A 24,225-nucleotide genomic window follows, 5' to 3' on the forward strand; every position below is an offset into this window, starting at 1 on the left:
ATTCAGAGAATTTCATTATTCTCAAGTTTAATAAATTAACCCATTGAACCTTAGCTACCTTTAATCTTAAACTTACTTTAATTTTTGAGATTTTAATTTCTTGCTATGTGGCTCAAATTATTCTTGAATTTAGTAAGTAGCATCCTGCAGAATGTCTGGCAGTTTCTTCTGTAAAGGAGGAACCCTGAAGGACCATCCCGTCTTTTGGAATGTTCAGCCTTGCATATCCAGTTCATACAGAATAGCATCAAGCAGTCCAGGCAAGAGTAGTTTCTTGTCCAAACTCCGTAAGGAGCCTTTTCAATGCCCATCATCCTCTTGAAGTAACTGGTGCTTCCAGAAGCGGACATGACCCACTGTCATGAAAAATCCTGAGTTCTTAAAACATCTTAAATACCATATTCTGTATATATTTGAAAGATTTGAAGAATACCTATCCATCTGAAATATCTCTGTACATCTAGAAAACCTAACTAACATGACTACAAGTTTGACTACTATAAATATATCCATTAATCTGTATTTCTTAAATATACATTACATTTTTAAATGGGCTGCACAAATCCAATACCTTAAGAAAGAGCAGAAATACATATAACTAAATTGACCTTAAATTTGTATCAAGAGATCAAGATTCATACCAATGTAAAGTATTCATCTGGATGGCTAGGAAACGAACAGTTTAAATTTAAAGATACATTGTCTCAATTTTTTTAAAGGAAAGAGCGCGGGCTGTAGTGCTTGCCAAGCATGCCTCTGGGCCCCAGCTTTAACACTGGTACTAAAGAAGGGGAGGGAGGAGGAGCAGACATTATCTTGCTGCTCTTTTTTTTTTTTTTTGAGAGCAAGCCTTGGATTGGGGAGATAGCTCAATCGGCCATGTATAAGACTTTCTGGGCAGACACAACACACACACACACATGCTCACACTTATATTCACACACAGACATCTACTCACTCCAAAAAGGGAACTCAAGGTAGATTACAGAAATGATTATACTAATATTCAAATTGGTGAAGCAATGACTTTTTCCTGGGGCTACCAACAGGAGTATGGGTGAGGGGTTACTTATAGGAGCAGTGATGACCCAAGAGCGTCTGCCTCACAGAAAGGTAAGGACGCAGCAGTGCCCCCTACAGTTAGGCTAATCTCCTCCACTGTTGTTTTGCTCCTTTTTTTCTTTCAAGTTTCTGTCCTTCCAGACAAGAGACTTTCTTTTCCCTTTCTAGTCTCATAAGCAGCTCCCTTCCTTCTGGAGGAGATGTGTTGATTCCTAGGAAAATGCTATAAAACAGTTGTTTTTTGGTTTTTTTTTTTTTTTTTTTTAAAGTGTTTTGCAAGAGTGAGCTTCCTCTCCAGAATCCACATGGAAAGGCTGGGTATGATTCTGGGTGTTTGGAATCCCAGCACTGGAGAGGCAGAGACAAGCAGATCCCTGGGGCTTACTAGACATCCATCCATCCTGCTTTGTGAGTTCCAATAACAGATCCTATCTCTAGAAACAACATGGACAGTGCCTGGGGAATGACACCCAAGGTCACACTTAGCTTTTACACACATGTGCGCACACACAAGTATATACACACATATACACAAAAAGCAACATTATTTCCAAATTTCTCTCTCTCTCTCTGTGTGTGTGTGTGTGTGTGTGTGCATACAAGTGAGAATAAGTGTGAAGACACAAATTGAAGTCGGAGGTCTTCCTCAGTCACTCTCCACCTGTCTTGAGTCAGCACCCCTCATTGAACTTGGAGCTCACTGATTCACTTGATTGATGACCCCTGAACCCCAGGGACCCAGCAGTCTCTGGACTCCTAGGGTTGGGGTTATAAGGCATGCTACTATGTGAAGCCCCTCTGTGGTGGCTGGGAATTCAAACTCAAGTCCTCAAGTCCTCGAGCTCATGTGTCAAGCGATTTACCAATGGAGTCATCTCCCCAAGTAGCATTCCTTTCATTCTGATAATGTCAAGCATTTTTGTCTCTTAAAGGCACCTTGGTAAAATTGAAATGCTGCTATATACACTCTTAAACAAGAAACTTAACTGATTTGTTTCTAAACTGGCTAAAGATCTTCACAGTAAGAAAAGTTATAAAAATGGGGATAGCTTATTAAATTCTTGTGTTATGAAAACGTATCAACTTACAAATAGCATGGAGGATTTTTGAATTCTGAATTTCAAAAATGATAATTGAACGATATTTTGAAAGTATATGAATAAACAGAAAAATGCTCAGATTTGGGGTTGAAGAGAGTATGATGATGCAGTCAGAGAAACCTTCCCAGCCTTAGTAAAGTATGCCTCAGGAGGTCAGTACTGCTGCTGAAATGAGGAGGTGATAAAGGAGTTTCTTTCTGTCCCACCAGCCAGTTTCCAAGTCATGATGCAGAGACTTCTTATTAATTATAAAAGCTCAGCCTATAGCTTAGGCTTGTTCCTAACTATCTCTTATAACTTAATTGTGTGCTCAAGTTCTCCTCCTCTTCCTTTTTCTCACTGGAAGTCCCACCTATACCTCCTGCCCAGCTATTGGCCATTCAGCTTTTTATTACACCAATCACAGCAACATACCTTCACACAGTGTACAAATATCCCACAGCAAGGGGGCTTGGGAATTACTGTAGACTATTCTCTGTAGATATTCTGCTGAGTGGTTTGTATTCTCTCTCTAATCTCACTCTTTTTGGTTTGATCTTTTTGACCCTGACATTGTCTCTTGAAATGAAAGGTAAAGTTTGGAAAGCTGATTATTCTGACAAATAGACCACCTAAGGAACCCTTCTAAAAAGTTATTCTAAGGTTGTTTTTTTTTTTTTTTTTTTTTTTTTTATCGCAAAAGCGCTGATTGGATTATTTTAGGTTTTGGTTTTTCCTCTCTTCAGATGTAGCTAGGCAATGTCTTCGGTACTGGCAGTCCTAAGCTCCAGAGTCAGGGACTTATAGCAAGGCCGTGAGGACTAAGGGCTTTCAAAGCCAGAGACTTGCAGCTGTAAGCACTTAAGTGGCCTGAGAGGCCTTGAGTGCCTGTGGCCTAGCTCTCTGCAGCTGAAGAAACAGCGCAAGCTGCAGGTGCCGGGCCCCAGCTCTTGACCTTTGGTGATGCTTTGGTCATGGCCTCTTGTGTTTCGTGATCTTAGCTCTGTCGTTTCTTTTCTCAGCAGCCACAGTCACCCATAGGCCCCACAATCTCTCCTCTCAGCCGCACGCTGGAACTCTTCGACGTCCTCCTAGGTGCTGAGTGGAGGGATTGTAGCTTGGAAGTCATGAGGACTTGTTAGAGCTTAGGAGGTCATTCTGATGCAACCATCTGCTGCTGCCGGCCAGGGGCTTGTCTATTTTTTGTTTTACCAGCCGTCACATTCTACCCGGGAATAAAGAGCATAAGTCACCATTAAGACCATTTGAGAGAAACTTTTACTGGAGCCTGATGTTGAAGGAAGAGGGTACCTGGTGAGAAGCCTCCTGCACTGACCCAGCGAGGCTGACAAACACATTCATATATATATATATGAAGAAGGGTGTGGCAGGCCCAACAGTCTCAAGTTTTTTTTTTGTTTTTTTTTTTTTTGGTTTTTCGAGACAGGGTTTCTCTGTGGTTTTGGAGCCTGTCCTGGAACTAGCTCTTGTAGACCAGGCTGGTCTCGAACTCACAGAGATCCGCCTGCCTCTGCCTCCCGAGTGCTGGGATTAAAGGCGTGCGCCACCACCGCCCGGCTCAGTCTCAAGTTTTACATGTGTACCAATCACAAGTTTTTCCTGAGTCGCTGAAGGAAGTGCTCCTCCCTCTTCCTAATGAGAACAGCTACAAGATGGGTGTGGTCATCTAGGTGTCACCAAGGCTTGTTGTGGCTGTAGTGAAGTCTCCTGGAGCCAGGACAAGCTGCCTGGGACTGCTATGTCCATGGCTTCAGCAACAGCCGTGGTACTAGTGGCCTTTGCACTAGAGTCGAGTTTCCTCAAGGGATCCATGAAGTGTTCACTGCTCAAAATGGTTGGGTTGCCTTGATGGACATCCAGCCTGCAGCTTAGGAAAGAACTGTTTGATCTGTAGTTCCTTTTTCCAGGCAGCTGTCAGTCAAGTGGCTGGTATGACTGTTCCTAATAGTTTGGCTACCCAAAAGAAAAAAAAAATATTAGGGATTCTTATGATAAAGATCTACTGTGAAGTTAATATTCTCAATGGTACTTATTGGTGTTCAAAGTCAAATACCCATGGGGGGAGTTGGGTCCCTCTGATCTCACTCTGAGAACATTTTTAGTTTCTCTGTGCAGCAGAGCTTTCCCAGTTGCTGTTCTGAAGAAAGCAAACTTTGGTCTTCTATATTACCAGTGCCTCTTTACCCTTGTGATGGTTGATACTGCCAACTTGGCAGGATCTAGGATCACTTAGGAGACAAACTCCATATCTGTGGGTGGCACTATCAATGCTGGGGTTCCTAGTCTGGATGAAATCGAAGAAAGAGAGCTGAACACCAGCCTTCATCCTTCATCTCTCTCTCTTTCTGCTTCCTGACTGGGCATGCAGTGTGACCAGCCGCCTCAGGTTCCCACTGCCAAGCTTTGTCCTCTGTGAAGGACTGACTGTATCCTCAAATTGTGAGCTGAAGGAAACTCTTCCTTCCTTAACCTGCTTCTGTTAGGGTTTCTTCAGAACAATGAGGAAAGTAACCTCAGACATCAAAATTTCTGTGTGTCTTACACTTCTCCACAACTCTGACCTGAGTCTGAGACATTCGGTTTCACCAGCAAAGAAAGCCTGTAGTGGAGAGTGAGCTTTCTTACAAGCCTCTCTCTTCCTGACTCCCTGAGGGGAAAACCAAACACTGCTGGAGAGGAGAAGTACACTATGACTGTAATGTCACCTGGCCACTCTCTGTTTCCCCGCCTCCGGAAGAGAATTTATCTGTTTACTTGCCTAAGCGAGGTAGGGACTGGTTTGTTCACACTGTCCTCCAGTTCTGTTTTTGCTTCTTGGATAGCTCGACTATAGAGTCACAACCACTGCTCTAGTTCAAGAACTCCCAAACATCTGCTTACCTCAGTTCTCCCTGTTCCTCCAGAGCGGCCCCAGCCCTAGCTTCTTCATTCCCAGCAGATTATGTCTGCGATTCTCAGAGAATAGAGGATCCATAAACAGGGACTTCTCACATTGGTAGCACCAGACATGCCAGCATTTCCCTGATTCCGCTCATCCGGCCTTTGTTGTCTCTCTCTCCTCCTTTCATATGAAATACGCCTTCTCAGTTCTGTTTCTTAGAACCTTGGCCTTTTCAAGTCCTGGTAGCTCCTTCCTGTTGACCGTTGGGTACTCTGGAACCTTCTCTCTACCTTGAAAGAAAATAAATCCAACGGTCTTTCAGCACCTTGTCTTTCCCCATTCTGTGCTGCACTTTTTCCCACCCCCAGGGTTCAGGACAACATTGCCTCTACCCACGTCGTCTTACTTTTTGCTGCCTCTCCTTGGTCAGCTGCAGTATTTTACCTCCATTCAAATTAACCAGTTTGAAAGACACTAGTTACCACACTGTTTCTAAACTCACCAGCACGTCTTAGGATTTGTGCAGCTTGGCCTAGGTTCTCAGGAAGTCAGCTTAAACACGCTCTCCCTAAAAGCTGTTCCTCTGGCCTCACTGACAGTGTTTCCTGGTGGTCAATAGCTACTTCTCTAGCCATTCTTCCTTGGATTTCTAGAACATCTTCTTTCTTCTGTCCTCTTATTTTCATGTCTATATCCTCATAAAGCATCTGTCACGTGCCACTTACTGGAGACTTGGAGAATAACATTTTTTTTTCAATATTTAGACTCTCCAGGAAAAGGCCTCCGTAGCATACATTCAACATTTAGCATGTGTTTTCAAGTGCCTCACAGTTATAGGTGTTTGTTTTCATTCTAGATTAAAAAAAAAAATTGCTTCAAGACCTACGGCCTATTATAGTAGAAAATTTTACAGACACATTAAAAGTTGGTGGGGTGATTAGGGAGATGCCTAAGTAGATTAAAGTACTTGTGGAGACTGGGGTTAGGATCCCCAGAACCCAGGGAGAAGTTGAGAAACTGTAGTGCCAACGCCAGAGGCAGAGATAGGAGGACCCAGTGCAAACTGGCTATCTAGAACAGATATATATTGGCTTGATCAAGGTTCAGTGAGAGACCCTGTCACAACTAAAGGGTGGAGAATGAGAAAACATCTGACATCAGCTCCAGGCATGCTCACATACACGTCTGTACATACATAACACATACCTACTAAAAAGAGTAGTGTCTCTCAAGAAGACTAAGTTAAGGCTTAGGCTCCAGCTCAGAGATAGTTGCACTTGTCTAGGATTGTAGGTGGCTATGGGTTAGATTCCCAGCCCTGCAAAAAAGAAAGAGAAAAAGTTAAAAAGAGAGAAAGGAAGGAAGGAAGGAAGGAAGGAAGGAAGGAAGGAAGAGGCTTGTGGAAAGTAGAAATGAAGACAGTTGTATAAACTAAGGGTTTTGGCAGCGGATGTATAAACTGAGGACATGACCGCTCCAGGGTATGTTATTGTTGATCTGAAGGAGGGTACAGCAGGTGACTCTCGAAGAGCCCGGAGCAGGGAGAGAAAGCAGTACACTGAATATCGACAGCAGACTGGACCAGGCCATGGGTTGTGGGGGTGGGGTGGAGAGACTGCAGGCAAAGGAGACCAAGGGAGGGCAATAGAAGAAGACAAAGAGGGGAGACCAAGTGAACGAATAGCCAAGATGGTAGGCTAGAAGGGAATGAGAAGCTGGAGAAGGAGAGCCCATGAGCTGGAGTAGTTTAGGAGGGAGAGAAGGGTGAGAAGAGCCACAGGTACTGAGTGAACCTGGAGGCCAGGATGTGCTTTGGAATGATAACAGGCACCATGACAGCTGTTCATCCCTTCTGACAGTGATAAGGAAATGGCTCCTTTGATAGAAAGAAACAGGCTCCAGAACTGGGAGGGAATGGAGTTGCCTTTGGACCTGACAATTGCTCCCTGAAGAGAGATATCGAAGCCATTGCAAACTTCCTTCAAGCATGAAGCCTGGGGAGGAGTACAGCTTAACATGTGTGAGGCCCTTGGTTGGATCTTCCTGGGGTGGAGGCTATAGCTTGCCATGTGGGAAGCCCTTAGCTGGTCTCTCAACCAAACAACTTTGAGTATGTTGTTCTTTCTCCCCATATATTCCCTGATTGTGCCACAATGATAAAAGTCCGCCACTCATTTAAAAAAGAGGAAACGGAGTGATGGAAAGAAGCTAACTTGACTCTGAGATGAAGTTGTTACAGTGCTTTACCTTCTGCTAGAACAGAGAAGGGGTTATAGAGGGTGCCGAATAATTCCTTCCTGAATGAAGTTATGTCTAGTGACAAGCAATGATACTGGTGTTGACATCTTGCAGTCACAACAGCTGGGCTGTTTGCAACCTGGGCATCATCCCCATATTTCCTCCATACTTCACTATAAGTGGGCACTAAGAAAACCCAGCTCTGTGCGCCTGGCATAATATACTATTAAAGAAAGGATTTTCTAGCTAAAGATCCCAGAGTAGGTTTCCTGTGGATATTGATAACAACAAAAGGAAAAAAGAAAGTAAGATTCATGTTTCATTAGGGACTACTGCAGAGACGCAAACAGTTATGCTCTACTGTAGTGGATCGCCAGTAACTCCAAACCACGGACAAATATAAAATGCAAATATATACCAAGAAATGCAATTAACGCGAGAACCGGCTATGTCAGGGAGTCAGGAAGTCTTGCTAAAGCCATGCCCAGCTGAAATCTGAAGACATAAGGAAATGTTAACTAGCGGAAGAGGAAATCAAGTACGCCCTTGAAAGAGAGCTGAAATGGACAATACCTGCTCTCGAAGAGAGCAATCAGTGGAAGGAAGGGCTGGAGGAGAGAGGAGGGAGGAGCTGACATCAAGGCCAACTTCTAACCTTGAGATCTTAGCTACAGTTGCATAAAGGACTCAGTGAGTCAGAGAAGACACAAAGAAACATCCATCCAGGCATTAGATAACATAGCCCTCAGAAGTGGCAATGGACATTAGAAGAACAAGTTGGTAATAATCTATTTTTGATATGAATGTTGGATGAATTAGACTGAATATATATATTTTTGTTGGTAGTTTAGCAGAAACTGGATTTTGAGTATTTCTTTTGGTAGTGAAATAAAAATATTATTTATAGAAAGTTTTCATGCATACATATGATGCCTTTTAGGTTTAACAGCACTCGGGGTGAAGGATGGAGGAGCCTTGAAGATAGTATATCTTCCTCTAAGAGATATAAGAATAAACATTCTTTAGAAAACCAAATAGGAAGGTGCATGCGCACGCAAGTGAGTGTCTCTGTGTGTGTAATGAAACTTCTAGCTGAAATTGTTCAGATAACCAAAGGATAATATTTTTATGAGGACATAACGAAATGTACTTATAGTTGGCCACATCGGAGATGTAAAAGATACAAAAATGTCTGCATTAGCTGTAGTGTGTTTGGTTGCAAGTAATAGAAACCCAGAGTCACAGAGTAGTACAATTATGACAGTTTGAATAGGAATGTCACAGGCATAGGCTCATAGATTTGAATGTTTCATCATCAGAGAGTGGCACTATTTGAAAAGGAATAGGAGGTGTGGTCTGTTGTGGTGGGTGTGGCCTTGTTGGAGGAAGTGTGTCACTGAGGGTTGACTTTGGGGTTTCAAAAGCCTAAGCCAGGTCCAGTGTCTCTCTCTTCCTGCTGCCTGTGGATACTGATGTAGAATTCTGAGCTCCTTCCCCAGCACCACGTCTGCCTGCATGCTGCCATGCTTCCCACCATGATGACAATGGGCTAAAACCTCTGGAATTGGAAGTAAGCCCCGACTAAATGCTTTCTTTTATAAGAGTTGCTGTGGTCGTGGTGTCTCTCCACAGCAATAGAACACTCAGATAACAACTTACTTACAGAACAGAGACTCGATGGCAGGGAGTGTGTGCAGGTTCAGGGTGGGTTGCTCCGATACACAGTGATATCATTAAAGACATAGGTTATTGCCACTGTCTCTGTCACTGCCCACACAACACCCCTCCCCCCCGCCACCATATGTGCCCCCCCCCACACTCTGCAGGGGATGGAGCCCAGTGCTTCAGGGGCACTACACAAACACTACACCATCAAGCTACACTGTCAGCTTTCTGTAGCACTTTTTGTTATGGTTGGTGGGTAAAAAGGTCATAACTTGAGTATCAAGCTGCAGCATTTGGCTGCAGCAGCTCTAGGCATCCCATGCAGAGCTGGCAAGGTTCCTTGTACACCATTCAACAGCCTCTCCTGGAATCAAACCATATGTCTTTTTTGTTTTTTTGTTTGTTTGTTTGTTTGTTTGTTTTCGAGACAGGGTTTCTCTGTGGTTTTTGGAGCCTGTCCTGGAACTAGCTCTTGTAGACCAGGCTGGTCTCGAACTCACAGAGATCCGCCTGCCTCTGCCTCCCAAGTGCTGGGATTAAAGGCGTGCGCCACCACCGCCCAGCCAAATCATATGTCTTATTGGCCCCAAGAACATGTTTTGAAGAGGTGAGTATGTGTTTCTCATACCTGCTGGAGGATTATTACAGCAAACCTATTCTGGTGAGGAAGGCCTACAATTATTTTGCCCAGCTGTTCTGGCTGAGAATACTGCAATCTGTTATATTTATTCGAGTGGTCATTGAGTTAACATATCAGAGGCATGTCTTCACGTCAGGGTCTTTGAATTCTAAAGCTGACAACTTGCTATTTATCTTAATCATGTTTCTCTGTGTGAACTGACTTTGGTTTCTCCATGTTTGGGGAAGCAAAGGATAAGCTTTCTTGACCTCGAATCTAAGGAGAGTTCTGCACACGTGTAGGACTGGCTTCTCATTACTATGTCTATGCCGAAGTCTCCCCAAGGCCTCACCGGAGCCATCATAAGAAGCCTTGCCAGACACAACATGTATTTTTTGTTAGAATCTTGGCTTAGTTTAGAATGACACTGTGCCAATCTTGTGTCAAAATAGGTATGCATCAGTCACATCAATCATCTTATTTTGCAAGAGCCTCATTGACTTCCTTGAGCCTATAGATGGCCTTGAGATCTGTTTCTGGATGATGAAATAAGAAGAAATCTTCTGGAGACTTCTGGGAGGACTCTCGCTTTTCCGATAAAAGTGACACATATAGCTCTTCCCGCCTGGAACATGGACATAAAATCTTGGCTACGGCAGCCGTCTGACTTTGTTCTAAAGATAGAATGAAATACATTATTCATGAAGTCTATGGAGAGCATTGGCTCTGGTACCTCATCACTTTGACTGCTGAGCCTTTTTTCAGGTATCTGTACCTGAAAAAAGGCTGAGGCACTGATAAATTTTATCTCAAAAGATCAAACTGTGACATGCAAATCCAGAACCAGCTACATTTATGTGTTTGTGTGCGTTTTTGTTTTATTTTTATTTTGAGATAGTGTCTCAAGATGCGGTCCTTTTGTTTCAGTGTTCCAAGTACTAAGATTCTAGGGCCTGTGCTACTATATGCGGCTAGTGGCCTACATTTAACCAGTGGCTGACACTTTCCTGATTCATAGAAGTGTCAGGAAAATGTTTGTGGAATGAGAAAAGAGTTAATGAAAAGGTGGACGGCTTCTATAATCCTAATGCTGAGGAGGGAAAGGTAGGAGATCCCTGGGACTGGCTGGGCTTCGGGTTCACAGAGAGATCCTGCCCCAAAAACTAAGGTGGAGATTGGTTAAAAAGAAGACAGTTGGTGTTGCTCTCTGGTCTCCATACATACGCACAGATGTTCGTGTGCATTTGTGCGTGCATGCACACACACACACATGCACACACAGACAAGATGTGTGGGTGAATAAATAAAGGCATTAATAACCCCCCCAAACTATTTAATATTAATTTATAATGTTCTGTGATTTGTTCTTTTTGTTTCAAAGAACAAACAAAATACCATGCAGAAATAAAAGCAAACCGGGTTGACAAGGTGGCTTAGCATACAAAGATCTTTCCTTGCAAGCCTAGTAATGTCAGACCCCATACATGTCACACACAATAATAACAAAAAAATTGATTAAAACTTAAAAAAATAATGAATCTCAAATAGGATGGCAAATGAAAGAAGTCATCCCCAATCTGAACATACGGTACAGATTCATTTGTTTGAAACCCTAAGTGTCCCGAACCAGTAGGAAAAGGGGTCCTGAACAGCAAGATGTTGTATGGGAGAACCAAGGATGAGAAATAAAGAAGATAAAAGCAACAGTTGGTACCCAGGGATCTCAAAGAAGCTGACTGACTTAAGCTGAGCAATTTTATTTAGAAGTACAGCATCATATATACTATTTACAGGGGGAAAACAACCAAGGACAACAGAGAGTTAAGTCAGACAATGCTGGCAAAGAGAACACAGGCTATCTCAGATACAACTGACTAAGGACTGATAACCACAGCCCAGGAGGAAGAGTCAGGTCTCCAAAAGCCACAACCTTGACTTTCTTGAGGCACTGGCTCCAGCCCTAGATCAGCCTTGCCAAGTCCACTCCTGGAGAGGACATAGAAGTAAAGTTCCCTTTGTCCTTTTATCAGGGACTCTGAGAAAGTCTTGGGTTGGTTTGACTCCCCGTATCTAGGAAAACTAAGTTGATTATACATCAGCAGGTCCTCACCTCAGGGTGATGTTCCTGATGGGTGCCAGACTGTGGGCTTGGTCACAGGGACAACTGAGTGGGAAGGGACAGAGAGGACCTTTTAGGACAAAGTCTTGCTTGTCGTGGTCATCACACAGGTTTCTATCTGCCAACGCTTACTGAAGGTGTGTATTCTGTTGTTTGTACGCTACACTCAAGCCAAGTGTGGTGGTGCACACCTGTAATATCAGCATCTGGGACTGAGGCAGGGAGATTACATGAGCCTAGGCTGGGCTACACAGTGAGACACTGTTTTTAAATAAATAAAATGGCTGGGCAAGTAGCTCAGTGGTAGAACACTTGATTAGCACGTGTAAAGCCCTTGATGAAAGGGAGAGAAAGGAGAGAGAAAGAGATAGAGAGACAGAGAGGAGGGGAGGGGAGGGGAGGGGGAAAGGGAGGGGAAGGGAAGGGGGGAGAGAAGGGGGAGGGGAGGGGGAGGGGAGGGGGGAGAGGAGAGGAGGGGAGGGGAGGGGAGGGGAGGAGAGGATAAGAGAAGAGAAGAGGAGAGGAGAGGAGAGGAGAGGAGAGGAGAAGAGAAGAGAAGAGAAGAGAAGAGAAGAGAAGAGAAGAGAAGAGAAGAGAAGAGAAGAGAAGAGAAGAGAAGAGAAGAGAAGAGAGGAGAGAAAGCACAAACATGAAGAGTCAGTAATAGGGAGGACCATGACTGGCAATTCACACAGTCATCAGAGTCATGCAAACAGAACAGAGACTAAAGAGCTACTTTCCAGACACAGCTGGGGCTGGAGAGATTGGCTCAGTGTTTAAGAGCACTCGCTGCCCTTGCCAATAACCAGAACCCCAGTTCCAGCACCCACAATGTGCAGCTCACAACCACCAAGGCCAGTTCCAGGGGATCTGATGCCTTCTTATGGAGTGTAAATACACCTACACATCATGGTGTGCCTTAGTATTCTATTGCTGTGGACATTATGACCCCAGCAACTCTTTTTTTTTTTTTTTTTTTTTTGGTTTTTCGAGACAGGGTTTCTCTGTGGCTTTGGAGCCTGTCCTGGAACTAGCTCTGTAGACCAGGCTGGTCTCGAACTCACAGAGATCCGCCTGCCTCTGCCTCCCGAGTGCTGGGATTAAAGGCGTGCACCACCGTCGCCCGGCTGACCCCAGCAACTCTTACAAAGTAGAGTATTCAGTTGGAGTTTGCTTAGAGTGTCAGAGGTTTAGCTCATTATCATGGTGTGGAGAAACATGGCAGCACCCAGGCAGACATTGTGCCGCAAGACATAGCTGAGACTTCTACCTCCCGATCCACAAGCAGCAGGAAGAGATCGACTCTGGACTTGGCATGAGCTTTTGAAACCCCAAAGCCCATCCACTGTGACATACTTCCTCCGACAAGGAGCACACCTGTTCCAGCAAGGCCACACCTTCTAATCCCTCTCAGGTAATGCCACTCCCTGATGACCCAGCATTCAAATCAATGAGCCTGTGGGGGCCATTCCTATTCAAACCACCACAGAGTGTAGACATACTCACAGACATACAGAGACATAGTAAATAAACTGTAAACATAAAAAGAGCTGTAAACCTTCCAGTAATAAATCTTTTAATACAAAGACGCCTGAGTTTCTTCAAACCAAAAAACCAAAATCTGCACAAATACCTGTTGAAGCTTCCATCTAGAACCTTCTTTGGAGAAGAATGAAACTGGTTCACTTCTTGACGTGAGAAGTTCTTTCTCTAAAAGTAAAATATATATTTTTTCATATAAGTGTGTATATGTATATTATATAATATGTATAAACAGTAGCTTACTTTTTGTTCTAAATAATGTTATTTCATTTAAATGTTTAAATATAAGCAAATACTCATGTATTTAAGGAAAAAGTCTTGAAAACAAAATGTGTCCTAAAAATAACCATTCTTTAATATATACAAAAGGTAGCTAAAATACATCAGAAAATGGCTGGAGGTGCTGAGTACAGGTGAGTGCCACGCAAGCATAAGGAGCTCAGATTCAATGCCCAGATCCTTCCTAGAAGCTAGTTATATAGTGCAAGCAAATGTAACCTCAGTCCTACTGTGATGAGATGGCTAGCTAAGACGAAAGAATCCTGAGCTGACATTCCAGTATGGAACGAGGAAATCTCACAAGCCCCTACCCTTAGACAAAGAGCTAGAGATAACGAATAGCTGTGGAAAGAAGAAGAATTAATCTTCTCTCTCCCCTAAATACATATACAGTAACACTAAATAGACTCAGCATGTTGTTTTTACACACACATGCGCGCGCACACACATGGGGGGGATCGTGGAGTAGAGAGGGAATGGGGAAAACACTAGAGGAGTTGGAGAGTGGAAACTATGTAGAGACAGTGTTCACATATTAAATTCTCAACAATAGTAATAAGTGCTAAAAAACACATCAAGTGTCTTAAGGGTTTTATTGCTGTGAAGAGACCCATAACCACAGCAACTCTTTGAAGGAAAACGTTTAATTGGAAGGGGCTTGCTTACCGTTCCAGATGTTCGGTCCATTCTCATCAGGAGGTGGTGGTGGGGAACATGGCAGTATGGAGGCAGATACAGTGCTCGAGGACTAGCTGAGAGACCTACATCTTACAGGCAACAGGAAGTTGACTGACTGTCACACTGAGAAAGTTCCGAGCAAAAAAGACCTCAAAACCCACCCCTAAAGTGACACTCTTCCTCCAACAAGGCCACACCTCCTAGTAGTGCCTCTCCCTTTGGAGGCCATTTACTTTCTTTCAAACCACCCCATCAAGTATCCTAAAATTCATGTATAAACCTTACAAAATCTCAGTGATCATGTAAATAAGTAAGAATAACCCAGAAAATTCTAAAAGCAGAATATTGAAAACATCAGCTTATATTACTGTACACCTACGGTCAATGAATGATGATACTGGCTAAGGGGTTGACACAGTGGGACATAACACAGAATTTCAAAACAAATAGATGTGGGATTTATTATATATATGATAGACATGGCATCTTAAAGTAGTGAAGGAAAATACAGATCATAATAAAAATTGGGTTGGGTCAACTGGGTAACCACCTGCAAAAAATTAAGTTCCATTCACATCTCAAAAAATTAAATTTTGACCTAAGAAAAACCATGGAATAATTACTTTGTAATCTTAAAAAGAAAGTAACCTTTCTAAATTTGTATGAGAATTCTAAACGTAATGAACTGTTTACAGATCAATACAGTTATGAAACAAGACAGGGTAGATTGTTTATGTCACTATTATTGATAAGAGTGAAATATTTCAAATGACTGAGATTCGTTAGTAAGGGATTTACCTTACTATTAAAGTGTCATTAAAATTATAAAGTATTTCTGTGTTACACAGAGATTTGTCTGACGCCTGAGATCTATCAAAGGATGAAGTGAGGCATCCTTACACCAGTGCTCACAGGATCACATGTCTCTTACATGACCTGAATATCAAATATATAGTTCATATTCTTTTTTATTTCATGATGGATTATCACAACTTCTCATGAATTTAAAATAGAACCAAAACATATATATATATATGTGTGTGTGTGTGTGTGTGTGTGTATATGTTAAGATTTATTTACTTATTATGTATACAATGTTCTGCCTGCAGGCCAGAGAAGGGCACTAGATCTTATTACAGGTGGTTGTGAGCCACCATATAGTTGCTGGGAATTGAACTTAGGACCTCTGGAAGAGCAACCAGTGCTCTTAACCACTGAGCCATCTCTCCAGCCCTGAACCAAAACATATTTAGAAAGGTTGTCAGAATAAATTCTATGAATAACTTTAGTAAACATGTATTTTTACTTCCCAAAAAATGGGTTTGTAACCAATTGATTTCATACTTGTAAACATAAGTCAAAAAATCTCACTTTTGGGTTTCTTATTTCCTAATTCTAAGTGTAACTGAACCTCTTTGGAAGAGCTTATCAATCATATACTGATTTTTCTATGAAATAGCTGTTTGGGACAGCTGTTTTTCCACCATGAACAACAGGTTATCTGACCTGATGTCACTGGGCAGGTCTTATTTTGGTGATTGTAGTGGTTTCAATAAGACTGGCCCCCATAGGCTCATAGATTTGATTACTTTGTCACCAGGGGCTGGCACTATTTGGAAGGATTAGGAGGTGTGCCTTGTTGGAGGAAGTGTGTTGCAGGAGTCTCTGCTGAGCCCATACTCTCTCTCTTCCCACTGCCTGTGTATCCAAATGTAGAACTCTCAGCTCCTTCTCCAGCATGTCTGTCTGCAATGATGATAATGGACTAACCTCCGATACTGTAAGCAAGCTCCAGTTAAATGCTTTCTTTCTTTTTTTTTTTTTTTCCCAAGTCGGCAGTTTTTGTGGTTTTATTTAAACACAAATAAAACGTGCACGCAAGCCATCTACTCATTCTCTTCGCTGCGCAGCCTGGCGTTGGGATTGGTGACTCTGATGGCCAGCTGTGCTGCTCTTTCCACGATGGCTTTTCGGTTCTTGGAGGAAACATTGTGAGCAATCTCAGCACAGTAAGACTTGTTGCACATCAGCAGCACCTCCAGCTCCTTGACGTTGTGGACCAGAAACTTTCGGAAGCCGCTAGGCAGCATGTGCTTGGTTTTCTTGTTGCTCCCATAACCAATGTTGGGCATCAGGATCTGGCCCTTGAATCTTCTCCGCACCCTGTTGTCAATACCTCTGGGTTTCCGCCAGTTTCGCTTAATCTTGACATATCGGTCTGACTGGTGCCGGATGAACTTCTTGGTCCTCTTTTTGACGATCTTGGGCTTCACCAGAGGCCGGAGGGCAGCCATGATGCCGTAAAGGAGATGGCAGCCACCTCGCAGGTAGCGCCGAGGAAGAAGCTAAATGCTTTCTTTTATAAGAGTTGCTGTGCTTGAGGCTGGAGAAGTAGCTCAGAGGTTAAGAGCACTGGCTACTCTTCCAAAGGTCCTGAGTTCAATTCCTAGCAACTGCATGGCAGCTCACAACTTGGCGGCTCACAACCATCTGTAGTGAGATCTGGTGCCCTCTTTTGGCATGCAAACATGCATTCAGGCAGAACCCTGTATTCATAATAAATAAATAAATAAATAAATAAATAAATAAATAAATAAATAAATGTTTAAAAATTAGTTGCTGTGCTCATGGTGTCTCTTCACTTCATGGCAATAGAACAGGTACCAAAATATTGACTGCTAAGAGTTCATGGGTACAACTCCCTGCTATGTAGAGAAGACACTCCTCATAACAATCTCTGATCTTACATACAGTCTTTCTTATATTTACTGCTAGGCCATTCATCATCTTTTGGAGACCATTTAACTAAGTTTATCTTGCAATAAGTCTAACTGGTCTTTGTTTGAACATATGAAAAACACTAATTATATACCATGCTGATTTAACTTATGGCCTACTATGTTCCCCTTTTTGTTTTAGTGATTCTATTGAAATTTCTATCTATACATTTCTGTCTGCAAATAGTGGTAATTTTATTCCCTCATTCCAATTTTAAAGTATTTTCTGTTCATTTAACTGCACTCTATGTTTATATAAACATCATATTTGTACTTTGTGGGTTTTTCTTTTGTAATTCATTAATTTCCACCTTCATTTTCTTTCTTTTTTCTTTTTCCTTCTTCTAACATGTTTAGTTGGATATTAATTTTCTTCTGAACACTGTTATAATTTTATTACAGAGTTCATGATGTGTAGAAATTTCTCTATAGTGACTATTCCAGCTATTCTTAATTTCAGTTTAGATTGTTTTGTTTGAACTGAAGTGCCAGTGACTATGTCAGAGGAGCAGCGGGTTGTACTTGAATTCAGGAGTTTGGTCCACTAGAATATAAGGCACTGATGGGTGAATCTCAGATAGGCAAGGGCCCGAGGGCTTTGGCTCCAGAATGTCTTTTGCTACTGCTGTGCCTTTGCATGTTTGTCATTGTCATTTTTCTCTGGTATCTGGCATGGTGTGAATGGATGTATGTGGGAGAGTTCTCACTGCCTTTAATGTAGTGTAATTATCTCATGGAAATAACACGTTTCTATTGGGCATTTTTTTTTTACCTGTGGATTATTATGAAGATGATTTCCTCTTAAGCTGCATTGTTTAAAGTGTTGCCCTTGCTCCTGATAAAGCAAGGGCTGCAGAGGATAGAAAGTAGGACCAATTGCAATGATTTCTGCGTGCGCGAGGGACCTTGGCAGCAGGTGAGAACTCACAGTGGGTGAGGGACAGATAAATATGCCATGCAGACAGAGCTTAAGTGAGGAGTTTTATTGAGATAGAGGGAAGGAGAGAGAGAGAGAGAGAGAGAGAGAGAGAGAGAGAGAGAGAGAGAGAGAGAGAGAGAGAGAGAGAGAGAGATCTGCTTGCCTCTTCAGAACCACAGGAAGGGAGTGGGGATGGGCTGGCCAGGATGTTGCCTGAGTGCATCTTGCCAAGTGATAGGGGCCAGCATAATGCCTGAATCCTAACCAAGGAAGTGTCACACAGCTAGGACTTAGGAGTTTCTTTTGAGGAGCAGTATAGACTGTGGCTTGGGTTAATGATTAAGGAAAACTGAACCCCAGAAACTAGGCTAGCTCAAGCTCTTTTATCTAAATGTTGGGAGACATGGTTACAGGTTTCAGTGTGCATCATAGCTGAAACAAAGCTGTAAATAATGACTTAAGGTTATGTTAAGATGTTTTTGTAAGTGGCTTTGAGGTAGAAAATCTTGGGGAACAATTTAAGGTTTAGAAAGGCACACTTAACAGTTGAGTGAGGGACGCATTGAGGTCAGGGAGCAAAAACAATGACAGCCCGGCTATTGTTGGCTGACATACTTTTTTTGTTTGTTTTTTTTGCTAGGATGGGTTGGTGATCGAAGGTGATGATGAATTCTTTGTGCCCATTTCTGCCCTCAGCTTCCTGATATAAAAACCTGTTGATGAGTGGGTATGCTCCCTGAGGGTTTAGAGCTGATTGTTTTTCATATATAAATGTTTAGATTTGTGATTCAAGATTTTTTATAAGATTACTTTCTGAGATAAATAATAAAGTGATTGATCCTTACTTTGTAACTGCAAAATGTAGCCTGCCAGTAAAAGAATTGACTGAGAAAAATACCTTGCTTGCTTACGCTCTGTTAATCTATAGCAAGTTGCTTGGAGGTGAATGTATGTGGGTTCTTGGGAATAATTTGTTTTTCATCTGTAATACATAAAAATTTTAATCATATAAGGAAAATTGGAAACATGCTTTTTTTTCCACTTGTATTCACTAATCATTCACTTAAAATATTGTGTAGCCATATCATAGATTTATACTGCTTGAAAGATTCTGATAGGGGAGCTGGGCGGCGGTGGCGCACGCCTTTAATCCCACCACTTGGGAGGCAGAGGCAGGCGGATCTCTGTGAGTTCGAGACCAGCCTGGTCTACAAGAGCTAGTTCCAGGACAGGCTCCAAAACCACAGAGAAACCCTGTCTCGAAAAACCAAAAAAAAAAAAAAAAAAAAAAAAAAGAAAAAAAAAAAAAGAAAAAAAGATTCTGATAGGGGTATGTTAACTGTAAGGGAAAAATACAGACACAAAAGGGATACCTCTACATCTGGATAGAGGTAAGAAAAGAAATAAAGAATAAAGAGAGGTGATAGAAAACCCTAAACATGTGTGTGTGTGTGTGTGTGTGTGTGTGTCCCTTCTTTGCTGGCCCCAGAGGGTTAAGCTTTACTTCCTCAGCTTGAAAAGTCAAATTGAGTGACTAGTTCATCGACTCAGTGGCTCCTCCTCAATTCCTGAGCTGCTGAGCTGGCCCTCACAGCAGCACTAAAAATTGAAGTCTTTTTTTTTTCCAGTGCCAGTGTTTGAACCCAGGATACTGAACACACCAGGACAGTGCTCGACCACTGAGCTACAGCCAGGCCATACTCATTTATTATATTATTATTGGTGCCAGTCTGTTCTGCCTGTTGGATTTTATTTGGTGTTTGTGTGTGTGTGTGTGTGTGTGTGTGTGTGTGTATCTGGGGGGAGGGGTGTGTGTCCTCTACAGAGCCCAGGCTGGCCTCAAACTCTCCTGCCTCAGCATCCTGAGAGTACAGACCTGTGTTTACAGCACCCGATGTTTAGCTGCGATTCCCTGGGTGTGTTTCCACATTAATTCTATTCCTTGGACTTGACTGCAGTTTTTCTTTGTATACTAAGGCACAATCAGGTGCTTTTCATGTTTTTGAGAGTTCACATTGGTTTGACTAAGGAAACATGAAGATCAATTATTAGTTCACTGCGTTGCAGTGGGAATTGGCAATGGGTTGGTTTCACTGGATACAGTCAAGAGTTTTGGCAGTTGAAAACCATAGTTCTGTTCTCCTTGAGAAGGACTGCAGTGGCTGGGAATGGGCCAAGGAGCAAGTCACTGCGTTTCTAACCTTTAGCACCTATCCAGGCCAATAAAGAAATTTCAGTTACCGAAGACTTGGGGAGCCCGAGAGCTTCGCTGATGGCATGGTTACAGGCTGTCTCCAGGTGTCACTCAGTGTCTTTGTTTTGTGCCAGGTTTGTGCCACCTTCCTTCTCAGAACTTCTGTGTAAACTGTCAGATTACCAAAGCGATATGCGAAGAGCTTACCTTATGTTTAAACAATTGATTCCTGCAACTGATGTTTGTTCTCTTTTATAATTTTTTTTTTTTTTTTTTTTTTTGCTCAATGTTGCTAAATTATTTTCTCCCAGCTGCTCCTAACTGTTCATTCTTATTGCAGGTACAACTTTTGACACTAGAATGTGTGTCTGTTAGTAAGATTGTTTTTTTTGCTTGAGAGCCAGGATCTCACTATGTGCACCAGGCTGGCATTTCACTAGTGCCAATCCTCCTGCCTCAGCTTTCAAGTGCTCAGATTATAAGACTGAACCACTATGCTGCTTGCTATTAAAGTTTTGATCTTTGTTTTTCCTCTGAGTTTTTAATGGTAATTCTTAAATTTAATTTTTTATGTTCAGTGTTTCCAAATTTTTTATATCTACCATACAACACTGAGTTATGATTCCACTTTGTAAATGGTAATTTTTAAAAATGTTGTGTTATGTATGACATGTGCTTGTATGTGCATGCGTGAGCATGTTTATGCTGAAGTCAGAGGAAGATGTTGGGTGCTGTCTCTTATTCTTTTCTGCAAATTCCCTTGAGACAGGGTCTCTCACTGAACTGAAGCTCACCTGTTCTGCCAGGTTGGCTACCCAGGGAGCTCTGAGGATCTGCTGGTCTCCACTCTCCAGTGCTTGTTACAGGTACTGGCTACTAAGAGAGCCCTGGGGATTCCAGCCAGGTCCTTATGCTTGCGCTGTGAGTGCTCTTAGCCACTTTGTCTTCTCCTCTGAAATTGTCTTTCCCGTAATGGTTGCGTTTACCTGAGTTGTGTTGATTTGTCACTTTTGAACTCATGTTTTGCTATTTTTGTTAGACTACCAGCTCTCAAACTTTAAAAAAAAAAAAATTAATGAGTAGTTTGCTTATGTATTTTTTTAATAATCAAGATTTATGGTTTTGTTCTCACAGGTATATCTATGGAATACCAATTGTATAATAGCCTGTTTTTCTATTTATTTAGCCAGCACCTTAGAATCGGTAATTCACTTTTGTAAACAACAGGATTAGTCATCTATTATCAATTCTAGCCTTTCCCAGTGTTTGCATCTGCACTGATGGATACCAAACAGACCTCCACTTAATGCTGCCATCACTGCAGAGTCTCTGGACTATGGTCTCCTCACTAACCTACTGTTCTCAGGGCATTCTTTTTTTTTTTTTTAAGATTTATTTATTTATTTATTATGTATACAGTGTTCTGTCTGTCTGTATGCCTGCAGGTCAGAAGAGGGCACCAGATCTCATTACAGATGGCTGTGAGCCACCATGTGGGCGCTGGGAATTGAACAGTCAGTGCTCTTAACCTCTGAGCCATCTCTCCAGCCCCCTCAGTGCATTCTTTCTTTGTAAAGTCACTTGCATTACATCACAAGCCCTGAGATAGGGCGGGCTATCTGACGACACTTGCATTCACTTGTGACTCTTAAGGCCCCGTAGCCCAGTGTTATCCTGCTTACCCTCACCCTTACTATGATCAGAATACTCTTTCTTTTAAATTGGCACAGGCCTGTTTAGTAGTCCTTGGCCATTCCAGGACTGCCTTTTGATTTACTCTAAGTTCCAAGAGTCCATGTTGTTCTAGGTTTATACCTAGAAAGAATAAGTAAGACAAAAGCCCTGCCCATAAGAAACGTATTCAAACACTTGCACCAAACTGCAAAGTCACCACTGAGACTTTGCTGCAATTCAGAATTGCCTAAGAGAAAATCTCAATGTGATCTGCCGGGTAGGAAACTGGAGGAGAGACAGATATACTAGGGACTACAACTTCTCAACGTCTGTTGCAGCTGGGAAACAGAGAGAGGAAGAGGCCAGGGGTCCCAGCGTCCCCTTCAAGGGCACACAATGACCTTAACTTCCTTCCATAGGTCCCATCTCATAAGGGTCCCATCACCTCTTGGTAGCATCAGCAGCAAGGAATCAAGACTTTAACAGGACCTTGGGGAGACGTTTGTGATCGGAATTACAAGAAGGAAAAACTAAGAAAATCTTGGGCTGGGGAAATGGCTTAATCAGTGAAATACTTGCTGTGCAAGCATGCAGAGCTGAGTTTAGTCCCTCAGCACAAATGCTAATAAAGGGGAGAAAGAGGAGGGGGGAGCTGGGGAGATGGCTGAGTGGATAAAGGGCTTGTTGTGTGACTCTGGATCCGCAGCATCACTGATGGTAGCCTGACGACAGTCCCAGCACTTTTGGAGGCATACAGGATCCTTGGTTCACGGTGGTTAGCTAACTGAATTGGCGAGCACATGTTCCTGTAGAAACCCTTCTTCAGTAAAGTGTACAGTGATTGAGCAAGACAGTTGATGTCAACTTCTGGTCTACACATGCATGCACACACATGTGCCCCCCTCACCACATATGAATTTATATATATATGAAAGAATGGAAGGAAGAAAGGTAGGCAGGCAGGCAGGCAGGCAGGCAGGCAGGCAGGCAGGCAAGCTGGACACGACAAAGCAAGCCTATAATCCCAGCACTAGAGGGTAGGACAGAATTCTTGGAGCTGCTAGCTAGCTGGTCTAGTCAATGAGCTATAGGAAATGAACAGAACAGTTGAAGAAGACACCTGGCGTAAGCCTCTGGCCTCCACACAGACGCACACGAACATGTGAACATGTACACATAAAATCTGACTAAAGACTTCCAATAACGTGCCACTTGGCTCATTGTGAGAAAAGTAACATACGATGTAAAATGATTAAGAGGAGAAACTGGGTGTGGGATACATGGGACTCCTGTTAGGCTATTAAAACGGGAAAGGAGCACATCCTACCAGAGGAAGGTTAGCAAGTCAGCCGGATGCACAAAGCGCTGTTGGATATCTTTAAACCTGATCTCTCTGAAGACAAAACTTTAGGGAAAGGATATCGTCTCTAAACTGCATACTGAGCCAGAGGCCCATGACTCAGGGTTAAGAACTCCTTGAATTTAGGGTGGCAATGAGTATCTGACAGAGTCTCCAGATAGCTGGGGATGAGGGCAGCACATACCCGCCTCCAGAGGCATGACTTCAATCTTCACGCTATCAACTGACTGTACTTGCTACTTTTAGAACAGGAAACGAGGACTTTCAGAATGAATGTACAGTGATTCCTAAACCACCACAATTATTAAACAAGAGTCCCAGATTCTACATCTAATTGTTTCTAGTGTGCCAGCCATATTTATGGAGGCAGATGTAAGCCGCTTGTGGGTGGTGGGTGGTGTCTTAACCACCTGCTTCCAAAGCAGCTGTTTAGCAACACTTCCTGGGTTAGAGTCAGAGGGCAAAGCTTAGGCCCTGTTTAGAACACTTGCTGCTCTTTTTCCTGCTTCCTAAATTCAGCCCTAAAGAACCACATACTAAGTCTTGGGAGAGCGGGTGCTAATGCTGCATCAAAACCTGCTAAGGCTTCAGCTGAATTCAGTGACAAATGGCATTTACACTTGGTGAACATAGGCTTACTCATGGCTGACCCTCAGATGACTGATCATTTTGTCCTGAATTTTTTTTTCGTTTTTCAAGACAGGGTTTCGCTGTAGTTTTAGAGCCTGTCCTGGCTCGTATAGACCAGGCTGGCCTGGAACTCAGAGATCCGCCTGCCTCTGCCTCCTGAGTGCTGGGATTAAAGGCGTGCACCACCACTGCTTGGCTGTCCTGATTTGTCTTAAGAGCTCAGACTGCAGGTTTCCTGAAGCACCAGCTTCTAAGATACTACTAGAATTCACAGCTACGTGTGACTGGATTTAAGGCCTACTCCAGGAGATGGAGTCCCCACCCAGCACTCAGGCTAAGAACCTGGGACTAGAGAGGCCATGGATCTACGGGGAACCAAATACTATCGTTCTGCTAAAGAAATGTACCAATGCCAGGTGGCGGTGGTGGTGCACACCTTTAATCCCAGCACTCAGGAGACAGAGGCAGGTGGATCATTGTGAGTTAGA

The 24,225-nt window shown here is 42.8% G+C and overlaps 1 protein-coding gene across 1 annotated transcript; it reads right to left on the bottom strand.

Moving 5' to 3' along the window:
• Nucleotides 1-16,020: 16,020 nt before the first annotated feature.
• LOC130880372 (60S ribosomal protein L32) lies at nt 16,021-16,522 on the bottom strand. Its single transcript, XM_057779367.1, has one exon. The coding sequence runs from the start codon at nt 16,475-16,477 to the stop codon at nt 16,070-16,072; it is 408 nt and encodes a 135-aa protein (XP_057635350.1). The 5' UTR covers nt 16,478-16,522; the 3' UTR covers nt 16,021-16,069.
• Between the last annotated feature and the right edge of the window lie 7,703 nt (nt 16,523-24,225).

Source organism: Chionomys nivalis, chromosome 8 (assembly GCF_950005125.1).
Source record: "Chionomys nivalis chromosome 8, mChiNiv1.1, whole genome shotgun sequence".
Taxonomy (NCBI): Eukaryota; Metazoa; Chordata; class Mammalia; order Rodentia; family Cricetidae; genus Chionomys; species Chionomys nivalis.